This window comes from Acipenser ruthenus, chromosome 5, assembly GCF_902713425.1.
Source record: "Acipenser ruthenus chromosome 5, fAciRut3.2 maternal haplotype, whole genome shotgun sequence".
In the NCBI taxonomy this organism is placed as follows: Eukaryota; Metazoa; Chordata; class Actinopteri; order Acipenseriformes; family Acipenseridae; genus Acipenser; species Acipenser ruthenus.
The window spans coordinates 5,970,106-5,993,804 of NC_081193.1; the positions used below are offsets into that span (position 1 = coordinate 5,970,106).

At 43.4% G+C, this 23,699-nt stretch overlaps 1 protein-coding gene across 2 annotated transcripts in view; it reads right to left on the minus strand.

Annotated features, from left to right (window-relative positions):
- The window catches only part of nt5dc1 (5'-nucleotidase domain containing 1), a 134,139-nt gene that overhangs the window by 6,526 nt on the left and 103,914 nt on the right, over positions 1-23,699 (minus strand). For both annotated transcript variants that reach the window (XM_034005370.3, XM_059023570.1), the window contains one exon: positions 19,269-19,390. In XM_034005370.3, the coding sequence (XP_033861261.3) occupies positions 19,269-19,390 (122 nt within the window). The remainder of the gene's footprint in view (positions 1-19,268; positions 19,391-23,699) is intronic.

Here is a 23,699-nt window from a genome sequence, read left to right on the forward strand (position 1 = left end):
CCCTGCTGTTTTTAACCATAACAAGTTTGGGCCCCTTTGTAAGCAGCCCCCATATCAGCTTTTTTGATTCACATTCCCCTGAAGTCATGTAAGGTACGGACGCATTTTAACTTCCTGATGTTGGTTCATACTGTAGCAGCTACATTTTATTGAGGCGTGTGGTGGACAGGAGAATACACAGACGATTAGCACCCCCATCCTTTGTCTAATTTGTAAATTCCTTGATTCAATCCCTCTGAATGGTCAGATTGGTTAAACAGTTGTCTGCTTATGTTTTTCAGCCCAATTTGAATGTTGCTCCACTGCTTAAACCTACTTACTGAACAAGGAGTATCAATGGGAGATCACGTCTGTTAAGAATATTATCTCTTTTTAAAATATACAAAAATGTATGCACACATATATATACAGTGCCTTGCATAAGTATTCACCCCCCTTGGACTTTTCCACATTTTGTAGTGTTACAACCTGGAATTAAAATGGATTTAATTAGGATTTTTTGTCACTGATCTACACAAAATGTCGAAGTGGGGAAAAAAATCTACATATTTTTCAAAATTATTTACAAATAAAAAACTGAAAAGTCTTAATTTCATAAGTATTCACCCCCTTTGCTGTGACACCCCTAAATAAGCTCTGGTGCAACCAATTGCCTTCAGAAGTCACATAATTAGTTGAATGGAGTCCACCTGTGTGCAATTAAAGTGTCACATGATCTCAGATTAAATACACCTGTTTCTGGAAGGCCCCAGAGTTTGTCAGAGAGCATATCTAAACAAACAGCATCACGAAGACCAAGGAGCTATCAAAACAAGTCCGAGATAAAGTTCTGGAGAAGCACCAATCAGGGTTGGGTTATAAAAAAATATCCCAAACTTTGAACATCCCCCGGAGCACCGTTAAATCCATTATTAAAAAATGGAAAGAATATGGCACAACCGCGACACTGCCTAGAGAAGGCCGTCCACCAAAACTCAGTGACCAGGTAAGGAGGGCATTAGTCAGAGAAGCAACCAAGAGGCCAATCGTAACTCTGAAGGAGCTGGAGAGAACCACAGCTGAGATGGGAGAAACCGTCCATGGGACAACTATAACCCGGACGCTCCACAAAGCTGGGCTTTATGGAAGAGTGGCGAGAAGAAAGCCATTGCTGAAAAAAACCCATATCAAATCCCATTTGGATTTTGCCAAAAGGCATGTGGGAAACACAGCAAATATGTGGAAAAAGGTTCTCTGGTCTGATGAGACCAAAATTGAACTTTTTGGCCTTAGCGCAAAATGCTATGTGTGGCGCAAAGCCAACACTGCTCATCACACTCAGCACATCATCCACACGGTGAAGCATGGTGGTGTCAGCATCATGTTATGGGGATGCTTTTCATCGGCAGGGACTGGGAAACTGGTCAGGATTGAGGGCAAGATGGATGGAGCCAAATACAAGGAAATTCTAGAGGAAAACCTGTTTCAGTCTGCAAGACCTGGGACTGGGGCGGAAGTTCACCTTCCAGGAGGACAATGACCCTAAAAAACACACAGCCAAAGCTACACTGGAGTGGTTTAAAAACAAGAACCTGAATGTCTTAGAATGGCCCAGTCAAAGCCCAGACCTCAATCCGACTGAGAATCTGTGGCAAAACTTGAAAATTGCTGTTCACCAACGGTCCCCATCCAACTTGACACAAAACTCGAGATCCCACGGGGATGCCATTTAGTGTTGACTTATCCAAGGTGCCGAGTTAACCACGGGTGCACATGAGCCATAAATAACAGAACTTACACATTTACAGTATTACCGTAGTTACAAGTTTATTTTTATTTAAATGTCTTTATGAGAACGGTTGAAAGAACTGCAGTGAATGAATCAATTACATTATACAGTACTGTACAAACTCGGTACAACACGTATAGTTCACTTCTCACTCATTATGAACTAATACTGTAACCAGCTGCACTTGGTAGTTGCGAATGAATGAATGAATGAATGAATGAATGAATGAATGAATGAATTAACGATCAGTTTCCAGTCAGAGGTCAGTCACGTGAAACAAGAGTGTCAAGTAGGTCAGTCATGTGAAACGACAGTGTTGAGTTATCCTCTAGTCTTTTTAATAGTTTTTATCCCTTGGGTACCGGTAGTAAGTGTCGAGTTACGAGTAAATTGTGGTGTCGAATTAAAAATGGCAGGATTCATACATTTTATATGGAGAAAATCCGGGACCAAGATTGTCTGTCGAATTAAGCAAAGGTGTCGCGTTATCCACCAGTCAAGTTAACCAAGGTTGACTGTATATATATATATATATATATATATATATATATATATATATATATATATATATATATATATTAGAGCTGTCACTCGATTAAAATATTTGATCAGTTAATTTATGGGCATTAGTTGATTAAATCGGCAGATTAATCGGTGCACGTTTTAAAATAAAGGTAACAGTCTTGAAGCGGGTCCTGCACAGTAATACGTTTAAAAAAAAAAAATACTAGACATTAATATAATATAAGTAGAACACAGACGTTACATTGTGCTACATTGTTGATAATGCATCAAAAAGGGCAGCAGTGTGGAGTAGTGGTTAGGGCTCTGGACTCTTGACCGGAGGGTCGTGGGTTCAATCCCAGGTGGGAGACACTGCTGCTATACCTTAAGCAAGGTACTTTACCTAAATTGCTCCAGTAAAAACCCAATTGTATAAATGGGCAATTGCGTGTAAAAAATAATGTGATATCTTGTAACAATTGTAAGTCGCCCTGGATAAGGGCATCTGTTAAGAAATATAATAATAATAAAAAAGTTTGCATCAGACGGATGCCAACATTCTTTGGAAGTAAACAACGAAACGCTCCAACGCATTATGTAAGTACTAGGACAGTTGTGTGCAATTTCAGTTTTAGTCTTTTAATTTATTTGTTTGCTTGTTTTGTTTGTTTTATTGTAAACCCGCAATGCACTTGTAAATTACCCAACAATAATGCAAATCTGTAGTGCACTAATAGGCCTGCTAAGTATCTTTCTAAACAATGGGTTTATATTTAAACAGATATCTTTTCAATGCTGAAATGGGAATTACTAGGAATAAAATAGCACAAGATTTCAGAATTACAACGCGTCGCTGTGACATAAAAAAAAAAGTCTGCATCGTTCTAAGCGCCAGCCATAAGGGCCACACGTCCAAGGGCAGTCTGAGCTGTGGCAGTCTAATGGCCACACGTCCAAGGGCAGTCTGAGCTGTGGCAGTCTAAGGGCCACACGTCCAAGGGCAGTCTGAGCTGTGGCAGTCAGAGCAAGGACAGGTGGAGCGAGGATCTCTCCCAAATCCCTCCCAATGGCTACTAGAGGCCTCATTCCCACTCTGATACCTAACGTCTGGATCCCCTGGACAAAGCGGGCTCACTCATTCTCCACTCCTAGACTGAAATACTGGTAAGTACCTTCTGCACATACCCTTACTAACTCCTTCTCAACCTACGCTGCCTGCTACTAACTTGAAAAGTCTTCAGGGAACCAGGGAGAGAGGCAGATAGATAAGTTCCTGCTTTTTGTAATTGTAACTACTACATTTGGTGACATTGTAAGGTGGTGTTTGAATTGGCTGAGTTTGTGTGTGATTAGTACCAGGTGAGTGGCTAAATTGATTAGCAGTTGATTTTGCTATTTGATTGGTTTCCACACCGTTTAGTTGGTTCTTTTGCCAAGCAGGGGTAACAACATTTATTCAAGCAGCTTATTTTAGCGCCAGCACGAAGCGCCAGCCAACAGAAGAGCCTCAACAAAAGAGCCGGGAGTCTAGCTGTGGGAGTCCAGCGAGGGGAGGCCTGCGCTGAGATGCTGTTCGACTAGATCCGAACCTACCAGCGCTCTGGAAGAAGCCATCTACTAGTCAGGTCTGTATCCTCCACCCCACTGCTCCTACTGTGCCTTTTGTCTTGCTTGTCCTGCTATGACTGTCTCTCACATCCCTGTTCTGTCCTCCCGTCCTCGTCCTCTGCCCTCCCTCCGCTGTTGCTCCTCCAACCCCTCTAACCTCATTTCTCTGCCTCTCCCCCCCTCCCGCACACTCTCTGGTGCACTCTGGAACTGTCACTCTTCTGCTAACAAAGCTGATTTCATCTCTGCCTTTGCCTCCCACCTCTCGCTCGATTTCCTTGCTCTCACTGAAACCTGGCTGTCCCCTGATAACACTGTTACTCCTGCTGCCCTGTCCTCTCTCTACGTCCTGTCCCATACCCCGCGTCTAACCGGACGGGGAGGTGGGACGGGTCTTCTCCTCTCTCCCTCCTTACTCTTTTCTGCCCCCTCTGATCTCACCTCCCTCTCTGTCACTACCTTTGAATTTCATGCAGTCCAACTAACCTCTCCCTGTCAACTCCTGCTCATTGTTTTGTACCGCCCCCCTGGGCCTCTCACTCACTTTCTGGATGAACTCGACTATCTACTCTCCTCCCTCCCCTCTCTGTCTACCCCGACTGTCCTGTTGGGTGACTTCAACATCCATCTCTCCAACCCCAGCCACTCTGCTGGATTCCTCCCTCTCCTTCACTCCTTCGACTTCTGTCTCTCTCCGTCCCCTCCTACCCACAAAGCTGGCCGTCAACTGGACCTCACCTTCTCCAGGGCCTGCTGCCCCTCCAACCTCTCTGTCACCCCCCTGGACCTCTCTGATCACTATTTCATCTCTTTTTCTCTGTCTCTCCCCCCTCTCCCTGCTCCTCCCACCCCCACTGTCACCTCTCGCCGTAACCTCCGCTCTCTCTCCCCCTCTGTCCTTGCCTCCACTGCTCTCTCTCACCTCCCTCCTATCGACTCCTTTTCACAACTCTCCGTAGACTCTGCTACCTCCACCCTCTTCTCCTCACTCACCTCCTCCCTCGACTCCCTCTGTCCCCTCACCTCCCGACCTGCTCGCCCCTCCCCTCCCCATCCCTGGCTCTCCTCTGTGCTCCGCTCGGCAAGAATCACACTGCGATCTGCTGAAAAGAAATGGAAGAGAACCAAACTCCCTGCTGCCCTAGACCTTTACCGCACTCTTCTCTCCTCCTTCTCCTCTACTCTCTCCTCTGCTAAATGTGCTTATTTCCAATCTGTAATCCAAGCCTCCACTAACAACCCACGTAAACTATTCTCTACCTTCTCCTCCCTCCTAAACCCTCCCCCCCCTCCTCCTCCCTCCTCTATCTCCCCTGACGACTTTGCCTCCTTCTTCTCTTCTAAAATCTCAGATATCCGCAAACTCTTTAACACCTCTCCCTCCCCCGCACCCCCTCCTGCTCCAACCCCTACACCCACTACATCCCCTACTAACTCGCCCTCCCTCTCCACCTTCTTGCCCCTCTCAGACTCTGACCTCTCCTCCCTGCTCCAGGGTCACAAACCCACCACGTGTGCCTTGGACCCCCTCCCCACTCACCTCTTTCAAGCTGCTGCTCCTGCTCTACTCCCCTTCATCTCCTCCCTCCTCAACACCTCTCTACTTTCTGGCATCTTCCCCTCTGCCTTCAAAAAAGCCTCTATCACTCCCCTCCTCAAAAAACCTACCCTCGACCCCACCTCCCTCCAGAGCTATCGTCCTGTCTCCCTCCTACCCTTCCTCTCCAAAACCCTCGAGCGGACTGTACACCGCCAGCTCTCTGCTTTCCTGTCCAACCACTCTCTGCTTGACCCTCTCCAATCTGGCTTCCGCTCTGCTCACTCCACTGAAACCGCCCTTCTCTCTGTCACCAACTCACTTAAGTGTGCCCGAGCTGCCTCTCTCTCCTCTGTCCTAATTCTCCTTGACCTCTCTGCTGCCTTTGACACTGTTGATCACTCTATTCTACTATCATCTCTTGCTGACCTGGGGATCTCTGGCACTGCTCTGGCCTGGTTCTCCTCCTACCTCTCCAACCGCACTTACCAGGTAACCTGGCGTGGAGCAACCTCCACACCTCACCCTCTCTTGACTGGAGTCCCCCAAGGGTCAGTCTTGGGTCCTCTCCTGTTCTCTCTCTACACCCGCTCCCTGGGCCCCCTCATCGCATCCTATGGTTTCTCATACCATTTCTATGCTGATGATGCTCAGATTTTCCTCTCCTTCCCCACCTCTGACTCCACCATCTCCTCCCGTATCTCTACCTGTCTGTCTGCTATTTCCTCCTGGATGCACTCGCATCACCTCAAACTCAACCTCTCTAAATCTGACCTCCTTTTCTTTCCCTCCTCCTCCCCCTCCTCTGATCTCTCTATCTCTGTTCCTCTGGAATCTACCACACTCTCTCCCTCTTCCTCAGCTAAAAACCTTGGAGTCACCCTGGACCCCTGCCTCTCTTATTCCCAGCACATCTCCACTCTGGCACGCACTTGCAGATTCTTCCTGAGCAACATCCGAAGAATCCGACCCTTCCTCACCAACTATGCTACCCAGCTCCTGGTCCAGGCCCTGGTACTCTCCCGCCTAGACTACTGCAACTCCCTCCTGGCTGGCCTCCCTGCGTCCGCCACCCGTCCGCTCCAGCTCATCCAGAACTCTGCTGCTCGCCTGGTGTTCTCTCTACCTCGCTTCGCCCACGCTACTCCACTACTCCGCTCGCTCCACTGGCTCCCGATCACCGCTCGCATCCAGTTCAAGACTCTTGTACTAGCCTACAGATGCCTTGATCAGACTGCACCCAGCTACCTCCAGACCCTCATCTCTCCCTACACCCCCACTCGACCTCTCCGCTCCGCCTGCACTAGAAGACTGGCTCTACCTCCGCTACGCTCCCCTGCCTCCCGAGCCCGCTCCTTCTCCACCCTTGCTCCGCAGTGGTGGAACGACCTTCCTACAGATGTCAGGACTGCCCAGTCCCTGACCACATTCCGGCGCCTCCTTAAGACTCACCTCTTCAAACAGCACCTGTAGAACTCCTCTGTTGTATCCTGGGACACTATCACCCTTCATTTAAATATGCTTTATTTTGCTCTTATCTGCCCCCTATTTTACTGCATTTAATCCTGTACCTCAGAATATTGTAATCTCCCAAGTGTTTAATCTGTAGTATTTTGTACTTAATCATATCCTGATGTAACTATCACTACTTAATCATATCCTGATGTAACTTTCACTATTATCTGCTGTATTATTGAATTGTGGTTTGTCACACTTGAGAATTATTGTATTTCTTGTTCTTATTGTATGACTTATATTGTAACACTTGAATGTATTTGTATTTGCTTTCGATTGTAAGTCGCCCTGGATAAGGGCGTCTGCTAAGAAATAAATAATTAATTGAAAATCTCCTTTTTCAATTGTCGCTCTCTGGCTAACGAATCTTTGCTTCTCAGCGAACTTATAACTGATACCAATCTTGATCTTCTCTGTCTAGCTGAAACCTGGCACTCTGTAAACGACATGCACTCGCTGCATCTAGCCACCCCAAAGGGCTATACCCGCTTTGACAAACCTCGCTTCACTGGCCGAGGCGGGGGCACTGCTGTTATTGCAAATTCTGAGCTTGCTTCCTCAGTTCTTTCTTTGCCTGCCTTTTCTTCATTTAAGCATCTCGCCATCAAGCTCCCCTCTCACATGTCCCTCACCCTTGCTGTCATCTACCATCCACCAAAGAACAACTCTGCCGAGTTTTCAGAATTCCTCTCCCTTGTCTGCACTTCTACTGACAAAATCCTATTCCTAGGTGACTTCAACATTCATGTTCACTTGCCTTCCTCCCCCCTAGCGACCGACTTCAACACGCTTCTGGACTGTCTTGGACTCTCTCAATCTGTCAACGTCCCCACTCACACCCGAGGACGCACCCTGGATCTGCTTATCACCAGGGGTCTTGATATCTCCAATCTCTCTCTCTGACCATTTCTTAATCACTGCTAATATTAATCTCCTTGCTTGAGCGCAAGTGGAGGTCGTCTGGACTAACGGTTCTCACAGAGATCTGGACCGACCATCTCGCGAGTTACAAATCATAACTATGGGACACGGTAAACCCAATGTTCTCATTAAGACCATTGACCAAATCCTACATCCAGCCACCGACAGATCCAACTCCCGTTCATCCTCCTCTCTAACCTGTTATGATTTCTCCTCTTTCTTTCAGAACAAAATCAACAACATCTATTCTATGCTCTCCCACCACAAACCCAGTCTACTACTTGACCACCTTGACGCTCCTCTGGTTGCCCCGACTGCCCTTTCCTCCTGCTCTCCTCTCTCCATTGCTGATGTTTCCAGCTTACTGTTGAAATCAACAACTGCCACATGCCCCCTGGACCCCTGGCTGACTAACCTTGTCCGTCTCGTGCTTCTGATCTTGCTCCCTCCATTATGCACACTCTCAACCTGTCCCTGGACTCTGGCTCGGTTTCTGCTGCCCTTAAGCTTGCCCAAGTTACGCCGGTACTCAAAAAACCCTCCCTCGACCCGGCAGATTTATCTAATTTCCATCCCATCTCCAATCTCCCTTTTCTCTGAAAAGCTCTCGAAAGGGCTGTAGCCAGTCAGCTGATGAAACACCTCACGGATAACAATCTGCTTGAATCTCTACAGTCTGGTTTCTGGCTGCATCACAGTAAACTGCTCTGCTCCGGATTGTGAATGATCTCCTGAACAATGCTGATGCTGGTGCTCCCTCTGTGCTTGTCCTCCTTGACCTAACAGCTGCTTTTGACACCATAGATCATGGCATTCTTCTTGACCGCCTTTAGAAGTATGCTGGGATCTCTGGAACCTGTCTCTCCTGGATGTCCTCTTACCTATCTGGACGCATGCAGTCTGTTTTCTATGCTGTACGCAGTGGCGTTGCAAACCCAGTCACTTGTGGTGTCCCCCAAGGATCTATTCTTGGGCACCTTCTCTTCAATATCTACATGCTTCCCTTGGGTCAACTCATCCATCAACACAGCCTCATGTTTCACTCCTATGCTGACAACACCCAGCTCTACTTAAAACTCGACCGTGTATCCCCTCTGCCATGGTCCGGCTCTCGGCTTGCATTCAAGACATCGAGGCCAGGATGTCTGCTAATTTTCTACGGCTGAACACTAGCAAATCTGAACTCCTTCTAGTAGGATCTAAAACTCAACTTAAGAATCTAAATAAAGCTGCCCTGAACCTCAGAAACTGTCTGCTGCTGCCTTCCCCCACAGTACGAAGCCTTGGTGTACTTCTTGACAACAATCTCTCCTGTGATGCCCACATCTCCTCTGTGGTCAAATCTTCCTTCTACCATCTTTGAAACATCTCCAAAGTCCATCTCTACCTTTCCCTCTCGGATGCGGAGATACTTTTTCATGCATTTGTCTACTCTCGACTCCTGCAACTCTCTATACGGTGGTCTCCAGGCACGCACCATAAACCGACTGCAGCTAATTCAGAATGTTGCTGCCAGGATCCTTATCAGATGTGAAAAACATGATCACATCACCCCTGTCTTGCCCAGCTGCACTGGCTACCTATAAAGTTCAGGATTATTTTCAAAACTCTCCTGGTCACCTACAATGCCCTTCATCACACAGGTCCCGAGTACCTTCTCTAACCCGCTATGTTCCTGCCCGCAAGCTGAGGTCCTCCAACTCTGGCCTGCTTGTTATCCCCAAGCAAAAGTGCACCACACTTGGAGAACGCTTGTTTAGCTTCATGGCTCCGACTCTTTGGAACTCTCTCCCAGCTTTGGTGGGTGATGCTCCCACCGTCGCTCGCTTTAAATCAACTCTCAAGACTTGCTCTCTTGCTTTCCATGCTCTTAAGCCTGATATCTGCTATTAGCTGCGGTGTTGCAGCTACTATTTCATTTATTATGCTACTATCATGTATTATGCGATTTCCACTGTATTTAATGTATTATGCATTGTGTTTTTTTTGTTTGTTTTTTTACCGTATAGCACGTATTTAAAGTATTATGAATTTTCTTGTTGTTACTGCATCAAATAAAGATTGATTGATTGATGTGTGCAAATCATTCAATTCAATAACCTAACCTTAATGTAAAAGTATACTGCTACTAGAACTTACTACCATACCCTGAATTGTTATCTGTTACTTCCAATAAAAAAAGGTTATTCCATACATCTGCATGCTCTGGATAATGGGGATATTTGAGGTGTAAAGGAGTACGATGATCCTATTTGGAATACAAAGGGGGTGGATGAACGCTTTCTTGAACATCAGGATGAGACTCGCATGCATGTCTGTGCCTCTGCCAGCTGGCAGGTCTGGAATTCCACTCCTTTGCTTCTTAGACCTGCCACCCAGAAACGTGTGATAAACTATATAAAATCAACTCCTTAGACTGCACACTCTAGGCACGTTTGAAAGTCTGGAGAACAAAGCTACATACAGTAGCAATGCAAAACCTTTTCATGTCAGAGCAAAGGTGAGTGAGGGGAAGATGGTTGTGACTGTTATGAACCTACATAACATCCTGGTAATGAGGCTCATAGGAAGGAACTAGTGACCTTCTGGTGACCTGCAGCAGAAACAAAAGTCCCTTACATTACAAGCAATAAACACAATGTTCAAAAGATAAACATATGTGCTTAGCCTAGCTTCTCTCTCTCTGGACCATCACATGCTTTGCAGAATTTATTTGCATCTAGACCCATGTGGAACTGGAATTTACCTCCAAAGCCACTTGGTTAGCACATTCCCCAGCCTTCGCAGCCCCACTCTTCAAGCACTGACCCCTGATCCCTGCCTACATGCTGGGTCCTACTTTGAACACACCGTGATGTCCCCGGCTCACTCGACTACACTCAATCTTATTAGTGTGCTCATTTAAAGCAGCAATCACTGTTAATGTCCCTCCTGCCCAAACAGAGCTGCATACATGAAGAAGGGTAATGCAGCTTCAATGAAGCATATGTTCTCCAATGTGTGTGGCCTGTGTCAGAGGCCCACTATCAAATTTCTGACTAGAATCTCTCTTTTAAAAATCACAGCTTCCTGCTTCCAACCTTGCTGTCCTTCACTTATTTATATTCTTACATGCCTCTAATTAAACCCAGATTTGCAGTGTTAGTTTCTGTGTCAGTTGGCATGCAAAGTTTTTTTGGGGTGGGGGGGGGGGTGGGGGGTACAGGGTCACTTTTAAAGTACTGCCATGCATCCGGAATGCTAAGTTGGTGTCGAGGTAATTCCCTTTTGAAAATGAGGGGGAACACATTATGACATTGCTAAAGTTAAGAGGAATGTCCACGGGTGATGTCATCTCTCTCTCTATGGTACATGGAATGAGGGAGTTAGCAGTCTCTATCACCAGCAGTTACTGCTCTCTTCCGCGGTTTAGTGTTCCATGCTGTGCAGCGCAGTTAAAGTCTGTCAACAAGATACAGTGCAGCCACAAAGTCCTACCATTTTGCTTGATGTTTCATCAGTGACTTTATCTTGGGCACCGTGCGGAATTGTGTTTTTGTGTGACAATTACACATAATGAGCTCTAGTGTGTTTAATTTAACACAAACCTCTGGACATTTGAACAACACATGTTATTGTTATTTGTGAAAGATTTTAATAAAAAAGTTCAAGTTATTCTTGCACTTATACTTGCTGACTCACTGTTTTGATTGTCCTAATAATTAATAAGGCAAATTAAAAAGGTACATTTCAGCAAAACAGTTCACAGATACGATTCGGTGGGCGTGTTCAGTGGCCTCCACACTTCTTAGCAGCACATTTTATTTATACTGTAGTAGTTGTTAAAAATCTCAGTAAATAAAATGTCAACTCAACTGGGAATGAGTAAATGGAAAATGCACACCTCTAGTAATCATAAATAATTGTATAATAATAAGTTAAACAGAAACAACAATAGAAAATGATACAGCACTGTGGCAATGTGCTCCGCCCCTGTGTGCATTTCTGTGTTGTATGTTGCGTGTGCTGTGTTAATGTTGGTGTATAGGCATTGGTACACGGGATATAAACGGGTCTGTGTTTCACGTGTGATTTAAAAATGTAGATTTGTATTTAGGTACGAGGATGGCACAAATCACTTCACGTGCTGGTTAAAATGTAATGTGTGGTCACGGGAGTACACTATATTAATTCACGTGCAGTTGTACCGAGATTCCAATTGAATGACTGACTAGCAATCGAGTCTTGGTACAACTGCATAAAAGCAGCACGTTTTCACTCACTCGGGGTTGGGTGTTCAGGGCGAAAGAACGGGAGAGAGAGAGAAGGTAAAAAGAATAATAATAATAAGTGTTTCTCACCGTGTTTGTTCGTCCCTGTTTGTTAGTGTCTGTCCGTTTTGTTTGTCTCTTTATTTTCGCGCGAAGTGCCGTGTCCTACAACCTTTTTATTTTCTGTTCTGTCTGTTAATTATTAAATGCTGAGCGCGATCACGCGCTCAGCTTCACCAAAACCCCAAGTCTCTGTGTGTTACTTCCTGTTTCTGGTCTGACGTCACCCACTGCAGCCGTCTTTGTGACAAGCACTCATATAAACAGATACAAAATTGTAGATGGTTTAAAAATAACAACAGACAACTAACTAAGCTGACTATGATCCAATCAAAATTAATTGCCATTATTTAATATGCTTAGGCAAATCAGAAAACTTGGTAAAACCAAGACAGACCCAGATGAACGCATGTTGTTTTCTCAACAGCTCTGAGAGCTTAGAATCATAAAACTCTATCAATTGATATGCATCCTGCTGTTTAGTGGCCCTTGTTCAAATAAGCCTAGAAACACAACTAACATAAACCACCCAGAGCAGGACATTTTAAACTAACACTGAAGTAACATAATTTGCAAATAAATGCTATTCGTTAAACAATCAGACACTGAGAGTGATCTAAGCAGACAAAATAGTAAAGAAAAAAAAATGTAAGCACTGTTGGCAATTCTTTCAAACTGCAAGGCAGGGACAGCTCCTGCCAGAAATACCATGTCTAGAAAGTTCATCCACAAACTCACTGCATTTAAAAAGACACATATGTTCCAGGTTCGAGGAGCCTCTTTAAAGTCTGTATTTTACCAACTACCAAAGTGTTTTTCTTTGCACTGGTGCATGAGATAAGAGTATCAACCTGAAATTGACATGGCAAAACGATTAGCTCAGGAACATAGCTTGAAGCCATGCTAAATACACTTCATTCAGTTAATTCCACTGGAATCACCTTAGCTCAATTATGGGGATTGAAAACATTACGGCTGCAGGTCAGTTTAGAATTTACCGAAGCTTATTCAGGTGGTAACCTGACATTCCTGGAGCTGTTTTAGACACAGCAGAGAACACTGACAGCATTCACCGGCTACGAAAAAAAAAAGTATTGATGCTGAAAGCTCCCTTGACGCAGGTTCATATAAGAGAAGTTCTTTATTTACAGATCCCAAGTTCCTCAGTGAAAGTCTATTTCCAGCTACAGCATCCAGACTGCAGCCTGGGCTTCTACTCTTTGGTTGTGCCTAGGAAAAACAGGTGCAGGTACATCTTTCCAAATGCATTCCAAGACACTGATGTGTATTTTTAACATAGCTAAATAAATACACCCCCGATGTATTTGATAAGCTCAGTTAATGCTCAATACAGTCAGCACTCGGATATCCGTTACTCAGATACACGACAGTCTCGTTTTACCGCCCTTGTATTAAGAATAAAATCAATTCCCATTATCTATATGTAACAAATTAATGCACTTACCCGTCACACGCGATTTCCGACCCCGTCACCAGTTTTCTGATACAAAGCCCATCTCATCAATGTTACAATTTATCTGAATATCCGTCACAGCCCATGTTTTAAATAAATAAATAAATAAATAGAAAATGATCTCTAACGCCAAATCAGTCTAATATTGTGCAGCTACACAGCCCTTCCTCCAGTTTCACTTGACGAAAATGCAGCCAAAACAAAGCGAACAAGACAAGCTAGGGTAATGTAACAGTTAATCATTAAACAGTTTTAGATACTGTGATGTATATATATTTTCATTTGCAAGTGAACTGTGACATTAGGGCCTTATCAAGCACTATATTTTGCCATTTTGAATACTGACTTTGAATAATGTTTTAATTCTGGAAACTTTTTTTTTGTTTATTTGTTTTTTTATATCTTTTGGTTTTGCTAAATTGCATTGCCTTTTACGTTTTACGCTGTTAGGTCATTAATGGAAAATGTTACACACCGCTACAATACGTATGGATAGAAAAGTATGTCCTGTATTACAGTTAATGTGTCGTCTCTTTAGTTTTGGCAAGTGATATTTTCAGAATCATATTGTTCTGAATTAAAATACTACTTCTGTTAAATATAGTACTGTACCAACAAAACCAATGCCGTACATCTAAATGGAAGCCTACTTATTTTAAAACACAGTCCTTGATATGTATTTTTGATATTGTCCATTTTTCAGGTAACACAAAAAAGATTTGGGGTTGGAACAGGCCAAAATGAAATAATCAGATATGCGTCACACGCGTTTAACCGTCACTGAAACCTATTTCTCCAAAAGCTTGAAAAACATTTGGAAGAAACACACCCAGTATTTGAACAAGATAAATGAGTAACCAATCAGTGGGGGAAGCCAACAGGTTCAAAACAAAAGTATTTACGGGGGCTATAAATACAGAAAATACTGCCAAAACAAATACTTGCTGTCCAGCTGCATTTTGTTAGTGAATTTCTAGCATCAAATCAGGAGTATTATGGTGTTTTTAAAAATCTTGCCAGCTGGTCTTCTGCTGAGTCAACAACAACAAAATCCAGCAAGGTTGATGGAAATTGGAAGCACACTCAGAATATATTTTGTCATAGGATTATAATCAGCGTAGTTTACAGATGGGTGATTCCTACAGCTGTGAATTGGAGGCTCAATGCTAAGAGGCATAGGGGGGATTTTCAGAAGTTTGTAAAAGATAACTCTAGTGTTAATGAACAAATCGGTATGTAGCACTGATTTCGGCAATTTCAAGCGGTTGTTATACTTATTTTGTTATTAAATAATCGTGCTAATGTGATTTCTGAAATTATGTTAATTTACAAAATAATGTTACTATCTTAACGAGCAGTACTTCTTGTGACTATTTCTTTTGTTTGCGATGAAATTTAAAAGGAAATCCGTGTTAATTGTCAATTTATCAGGTATTAATTTGCACTTGGAAAAGGAGGTTTTAATTAACAAAAAAGTATATAACTCACCTTGAAACAGTATTTAAGATCTTTGGTTAAAAAAATATAATAAAGAAACTACAGTATGGCTTTGCTGGGACTGGCAGCAGTTGCAACAGCAGCAGCAGCAAATGTAATTTTAGAGCTTGAGTGCGAGCCTGAGATTGACAGACCCCGGCTGCGATGCCAACAATACAGAGAGAGAGTGTACAGGACCAGGGTTAGTTTCTACCTAGATAATTCAATATTCGTAGCTATGAAAATATTTAAGCATTTTCTATATGTGTGCTTATGAATGAGATTTATTCACTTGTTTAACCATTTGTAACCTCACGGAATGTGTGTTGTATTGCTAAAATTATGTAACATTATTTGCACCCAGTGTATGGTTACAGAAATGATCAATGCAACTGTAGCCTGTATCTGAAATCTGGATACGTATATTATATGACAGCTGACCTCTCCTCTAGATTTTATTTGAATTATACCAGCATATAAACGGGGGAGGGGATGGGGGGCGCTGCAGGACACATAACAACACTTGACTAAAATACAAAATAAATCTCTCTCTATAACGCACATATAGTGAAGCAAAAATGTAACTTTCTGTGAATTAACCATGCATAAAGCACCATGTAATCAACGCAATATATTTTACAAAAGAAAGGTAACATTCTAATTAGCAGTTTTTAATTAGCAGTTTTTAAACTATAAATAGCCTGGCTAAACAGCGGTCGAGAGTTCAGTTCGAAGTGACAGACAAGCAAACGATGTGCGAGAAGGAGAGCGGGTTGGGAGAGGGGAAGAGGGAATGGGCTCGTCCCAGGTTCGGCTGCCGGAGCGGGGCTGAAGTGAAGCTGAAGTGTCTCGTCTCCCGGAAAAAGCTGCAGCTCCTCTCGCAGCAAAAAAAGGAAATACATTCGGAAAGATTACCACGTAATAATCATAATATTTATTTAGTTCTAAAACAAATGCTGAATAAGATGTTTGTGTGATATAGAGTCAGCACGGCTTTTCTTCAGATACTATATCAAAAGGGAGGGACAGAAATGGAAGTTAGAGTGAGAAGTTTTTATAGTTTTAACAACACTGGTACTGTATTTACTGTAGAGATATTGCAAGAATCACTAGTATAGGGAATTGGGGCACATGCTGTAGGAGCGTTATATCCAAGGCGCCTTATAACCGAGAGGGAGCACTGTATATATCAGTCAAAAATCACTAAAGAAGCATGCCAAAATCTCATTGACAAATATCCTAATAGTTTAAAATAGGTTATTACTGCTAAAGGTGCCTCAACTAACTATTAATTTAATTTTCCTTGTCAGGGTATGAATACTTTTGAATTAGCATGTTTGGAGTTTTGCAAATAAATTGCTGATATAAATAATTGTAGACATCTATTTCTAGTATTTTTCTTTTCCTCATCCACAAATGCTTGTATATATCAAGCCGTGGCAAAATATCCCCCAGAATGATATCCACCCGAATGCTATCCACCCGTATGATACCCACCCAAACGAAATCCCCCCGAACGATATCCATCCGAATGATATCCCCCGAACGATATCCACCTGAATGATATCCCCCGAATGATATCCACCCGGATGATAACCCCCGAATGATATCCCCACGAATGATATCCAACCAAACGATATCCCCACGAATGATATCCAACAGAACGATATCCACCCGAATGATATCCCCATGAACAATATCCACCCGAATGATATCCCCACGAACGATATCCACCCGAATGAACTTAAGAACATAAGAAAGTTTACAAACGAGAGGAGGCCATTCAGCCCATCTTGCTCGTTTGGTTGTTAGTAGCTTATTGATCCCAGAATCTCATCAAGCAGCTTCTTGAAGGATCCCAGGGTGTCAGCTTCAACAACATTACTGGGGAGTTGGTTCCAGACCCTCACAATTCTCTGTGTAAAAAAGTGCCTCCTATTTTCTGTTCTGAATGCCCCTTTATCTAATCTCTATTTATGACCCCTGGTCCTTGTTTCTTTTTTCAAGTCAAAGAAGTCCCCCGGGTTGACATTGTCTATACCTTTTAGGATTTTGAATGTTTGAATCAGATCGCCGCGTAGTCTTCTTTGTTCAAGACTGAATAGATTCAATTCTTTTAGCCTGTCTGCATACGACATGCCTTTTAAACCCAGGATAATTCTGGTTGCTCTTCTTTGCACTCTTTCTAGAGCAGCAATATCCTTTTTGTAACGAGGTGACCAGAACTGAACACAATATTCTAGGTGAGGTCTTACTAATGCATTGTAGTTTTAACATTACTTCCCTTGATTTAAATTCAACACTTCTCACAATATATCAGAGCATCTTGTTAGCCTTTTTTACAGCTTCCCCACATTGTCTAGATGAAGACATTTCTGAGTCAACATAAACTCCTAGGTCTTTTTCAAAGTTCCCTTCTTCAATTTCACTATCTCCCATATGATATTTATAATGCACATTTTTATTGCCCGCATGCAATACTTTACACTTTTCTCTATTAACCCTTTGCGGTCCATTGTCGGACTGGGTCCGACATTGCAATTATTCCTCACAGGTCCTTTGTCGGACTGGGTCCGACATCATTATAGCAACGCAATAAACGGGTGTTTAGTCGTTTTTTCTCCGGAAAAAGCCGAGAAAACCATTCAATTGCCGAGTGGTAGCGACAGGAGCCGAGACAAGTCGGGAAAAAAAAAAAAAAAAAAAAAAAAAGGCGTATTTCATGAATAGTCATACATGGTATCAGGTATCAGATAATGGGCGTCCATAATAAACAAGCTGGCTAAGTGCGTCAGCGCACTGAGACTATCATGGACATTTGCAGAGCTTTTTTCAGATGTTATAGTAATAAAATAATGACTTGGATCGCATTATTGAGGAGTTTGGTGATAAAACGAGTGATCTGGAGATGATCGATCGGTATGTACGACTATTATTATTATTATTATTTATTTCTTACACAGCTGAACGCTATAGCAAACAAAAGGCTGGGGAGGGGCTGGAGATGCCTAGTGTGTGCTTTGTTGATATGCAGGGCCATTTAAACCCGTTTGACTGTGAAAAAAAATACTTTTAAACAGCGCGTATAAAATTAACTGCGCGTGTGAAAATTAATTAGACCTGGCGTGCCTGACGCGCGATTAATAAATGGACCCCAAAGGGTTAAATTTCGTTTGCCATGTGTCTGCCCAATTCTGAATGCTGTCTAGATCATTTTGAATGACCTTTGCTGCTGAATGATATCCCCACGAATATCCCCCGAATGATATCCCCACGAACGATATCCACCCGAATGATATCCCCCTGAATGATATGCAACTGAATGATATCCCCCTGAATGATATACAACTGAATGATATCCACCCGAATGATATCCCCCATGAATTATATCCCCCGAATGATATCCCCCCGAATGAGGTTAAATGACTAATGGGGTTTAAGGTTTTTTTTTTTTTTAATCCATGCTGTCCGATTTTTATCCACACACCAGATAATCGTAAATCAGCATTTTATATGTGGTGTCCTAAATAAATGTTTACACAATATACACGAAATAGATATTCCCATTATTTTGTATTTCCATTTGGCTGCTGCTCGCTGGTAAGAGAGCTGTCTCGCTGTACGCTAGTAGTTTCCATAACAGTGAATTATGCTTCCATTCATTTTTCTTGATCTCGTTAGCATGTATTTTGATTAATGAGTTCCCCTTATCTGGTTGTTGAGACAAGTACGCTTTTTAGCGAGAAATTAGTTCATTAACGACTTCATTGACTCAATTTCAAAGCATTATTGGTGCGTTCATTAACGACCTCATCAACTCAATTTCAAAGCACTCTCAGATTGATTTTATTAACAAATTCCATCTGAAAATCACTTGCTACTAAAGCTGTCGTTACTATACCACGAGTTCGATACAATAACGCTGATGTTTGAACCCCCCCCCCCCCCCCCCATAGTGGCATAACACACACAGCTAGTTTTTCTGATTCCCCTTTGTGAAGAATTCCCCAATACCATGGGACAGCACATCAGGTCTCCAGAGTGAACACACTACGGCTGCTCTATGACTCAGTGGAGCAGGATCACACTCCTTTATACCCCGTCACTCAGACAGTGCAGGCATGGACTGGTACCACCACACCTTCTCTTTCATACCTGGGGCTCTGACTGTCCTGTCATAGTCTTGAGCAGCTCATGGAGGTGAGCCCAGTTTCCCTGAGAGTACCAGCCGGGCTTGTCCAATGAGGGGAGACCTTCAGTGCTCTCTTCATCGTTCACTGAAATCAGGAAAACAAAACATGGAAATTATTCCAGTTAATGTTAATATAGTTAGTGGCACTGTTTAATACCTGTAATAGAACCATGGAATGCAGCTATAAACAACTGCAAAGACTGTGAAGCCTACTGTCTCTCAAAGACTGTGGTCTGTATCACTGGCACGGCCTCATCAGTATTTCCAGACATTAAAACAATGGAGCAGTGAAAAGGTTAACTTTTACTCCACAATAGTAATGGAATTTACCTGAGGAAATCTGAGAACACAGCTGAGTACCAAACGTAAAGACAATATATTGTCTCAATACAGCAAAAACATAAAACATCACATGACATAAATGTGGCATCCCAATTGGTTCAGAGGTCAAGAGATCACCAACATAAAAAGCATACTGTTCAGTGTTTACATAAACTTCATACTGCTGGTCTGAGTGTTACAGGGATAAGGGATCAATAAGGGAGAAGGGATGTTTATTGCAAAATATCCACAATCGAACTGGAACCAGTTTTTTTTAAACAGTCAGGTTCCCTTTGCTGGATCCTGCTGCCCTAAACCTGCTCTACGCTGAACTGCAGCTTCTCATAGACTCTCTACTACTCTTCTCTGTGCTCTCAGTGGAAACCCCTGGAATTGTACCGACATGTGCTAAAGATTATATTATAGTTCAATCAAATTACATAATAGCTTACAGACAACTAGTTTCCTGAAATGTCTAATGCTGATAACTATACAAAATGTTAGGTCTATGACATATGAATTCTGGAATTTTCTAATACACAATAATAACACTAAAATATGATAGCACACTGTACCAATACCCAGAAAGAGTTCAAAATGAATACCCCGGGAGCAAAAAAGAAACAAGATCGTGTTGGCTTCTTGGCATGAAGAGGCAGGATGGTTGCAACGAATGACTGACACCTGCCTGGTCCAACCTTTACATTGATTGATGGGCAACCAGTCATTTATTTAAAATCAAATCTTCACTAAAATCTAATAAGCACAACTTTATAAAAAGAAATCCATTCAGCTTTTTGGATTAAAACGCCATACAGACAGACACACAGGGGTTACTGTTATAGACTCAATCGCGTGCTAAAGAATGTTCTTTGCAATTTTTATTAACAATAAGATAAGCGATTCTCTAAATATATGAACAGCTGTGACATAGTGTACAGTCATAATATTTTACACCAGACATCTAGACCCTAGCTTAAACACATACAGTAGAGGTCCAGAGTTCATGAATTTATTAGTAACAAAACTTAAAAAGCGTGCCATAAAACCCCTGACACTCAGCCACGTACTGGCAAGCAGACACAGGATTCAGTCAGCGTTTCTTGTGGTAATGAATTCAAGTCTTCGGAAAAATGGCACAGAGCAAGAAACAATATTATTATTGATGATTCAGAGTAGCAGAACAAAGGACCGCTTTAAGGATAGGCACAGTTTCTCTGAGAGCTCCTTATTTCAAAATCTCTTGGCTTCCTGGAGCCTCAAGCAGTTTTGTACAGAAACCTGACACCTGTTAAAAAGGAAACCGTTATACTAGGCTACGATTCATATTTGTTTGTATAAGGACTGCCATCACTGTACAGATAAATGAATGCAGAAAACATGTCCTTCGTTGCAGTGGAGTGGGTGTTTGAAAAGTGTGACACATGGAGAAGAGTGCACACTCCTTAATGTTTTATGTTACCTACAGGACTCAACGAAAAGTAGGGCATGGGTTTGTGGAGCCCCCCACTGAAACACTGCAGCCTTCTACAAAAACCTTGACATATCCACAATACGAATTTACCAATTCAGTATCAGAGGGCCATAGCCACAAAACATTTACAACCATGCTAAATGATTTTTCTAAAAAGAGAACATTGTTGGTAAAAAGCTTCATAAATAACACAGAATGCTAATTTATACAGTCACACTACATGCACCTTAGTTTTTTTGTTTTTTTTTGCTACTTTTGTAACTTCGGCAGTTTGTTTGACAAATGAATATACATGGATTAGAAAAGTGTTAAAAAAAAAGATACCATATAGAAGGTAAGAAATATTTGGAAAGTGCTTTTTCTGATGAATACTATTCTTAGCTTAATAAATCCTGGTGAATAATATACAATTTCAGGTTCGGCAGGTGAAAGGAGATGATGGGCTTGATTGATTGGTCCCTTATGAGACCTCCTGATCAGTAAGTTGGTTATAATTTATTAGATTTTATTTATAAAATAAATTCTTCATTTTATGTGTAAACAGCACCTTCCCTCTTGTTGTTGTCTGTTTCCTCCAGTGCTGAAACAGTGAGGTTCATGTCAAGGTCAAATATGCTATAAATATTGTAGCAGCAGATGTTGAAGGATGGCACTAGAGCATGTGATTATTCAGTGCTGCCCTCGCTTCCACAAGCTCTCCGCAGTAAGGAAACACCTGCCAGATAACTCTGCATAACTGATTTCAATGTGTGCTTATTTACACAGCAACAATGTATTCTGATCTGATCATCTGTATTATGGACAGATGCACTATTTTTAAACCAAAGCAGATGAAAAACTGCAATAACGGCTGTCATGATTTATACATGAGTTTCATATTTATTTTTTGCCTAGTCTTAAAAATATTCTTTAAAGCAGAAATGTTTGCACTGAAACAACTGATCTAATGGTTTCCTGTGGCAATGCGCCCCGCCCCTGTGTGCATTTGTGTGTTATGTGTTGCGTGCGTGTGTTAATGTTGGTGTATAGTCATTGGTACATGGGATATAAACGGGTCTGTGTTTCACGTGTATTTAAAAATGTAGATTTGTATTTAGGCACGAGGAGGGCACAAATCACTTCACGTGCTGGTTAAATGTAATATGTGAGCACGGGGTTGCACAGAATTAATTCACGTGCTGGGATTCAAGTGAATAATTAATTAGTAATTGAATCCCAGCACAATAGTATATATAGACGCACATTTCTTTCAGTCGGGGTTAGGTGTTCGGTGAGTGGAGAACGGGAGAGAGAGGAGAAACTAAAAAGTGAAAGAAAGAACGTAAATATTGCTTTACTCACCGTGTTTGTTCGTCCCTGTTTGTTAGTGTGTGTTCGTTTTTGTTTGTCTCTTTATTTTGGCGCAAGTGCCGTGTCCAGTGTTTTTTGTGTTTCAAACCTTTTATTTTCTGTTAATAAACGCTGAGTGCAGCCATTGCACTCAGCTCATCACCATCACAGTCTCTGTCGTTTGTGTTCCTGTTTCTGGTCTGACGCCACCCACTCCGGCCGTCTTTGTGACACGTGGTGTCCTGCGTGGGATCGACAGCGCCTCCAGGACTCAGGCCAGAGCAGGAACCGCAGTTTGGATTTAAAAAAAGAAAAAAAAAAAAGTGCGGGACTGGATGCTGGAAAATGCTGGGCTGGAGGCCCAGTCTATCCCAGTAGTCGTCCAGTTCCTGCGGTTTATGGACAGAGAGCGATGGGAGGCATATGCGAGGGAACAGACCGTAAGCACCTGGGAGGAAGGTGTGGGGTTGGTCCTCAGCTACCTGGAGGCAGTTATAAGTGGAACAGCAGCCCAGGTAGCAGGTCCACCAGCAGAGGAAGAATGCCTGCTGTCCCCGTCTCCACCAGCAGAGGAAGAATGCCTGCTGGTTTTGCCTCCACAGCCCAAGCGGGAGGAGCCTGAGTGTCCACAGCCCAAGCGGGAGGAGCCCGAACGTCCTACGCCTGAGTGGGAGGAGCCCGAACGTCCTACGCCTGAGTGGGAGGAGCCCGAACGTCCTACGCCTGAGTGGGAGGAGCCCGAACGTCCTACGCCTGAGTGGGGGGAGCCCGAACGTCCACAGCCCAAAAGGGAGGAGTCGGTGCGTCCACAGCCCAACAGGGAGGAGTCGGTGCGTCCACAGCCCAACAGGGAGGAGTCGGTGCGTCCACAGCCCAACAGGGAGGAGTCGGGGCGTCCACAGCCCAAAAGGGAGGAGTCTGTGCGTCCACAGCCCGAAGAGAGGGAAGTCGGGGCTTCCACAGCCCTAGGACCCAAGCTGCCAGCAGAGGGTGAATACCTGCTGGTCCCACCTCCACCAGCAGAGGGTGAATGCCTGCTGGTTCCACCTCCACCGCAGTGGGAGGACTGCTTGCCCCTCCCACCTCCACCAGCAGGTGAATACCTGCTGGTTCCACCTTCACCGCAGTGGGAGGACTGCTGGCCCCTCCCACCTCCACCAGCAGAGGGTGAATACCTGCTGGTTCCACCACCACCAGGAGCAGAGGAGCTGGAGCTGCCTCTGCCTCCACCACCGCCAGGAGCAGAGGAGCTGGAGCTGCCTCTGCCTCC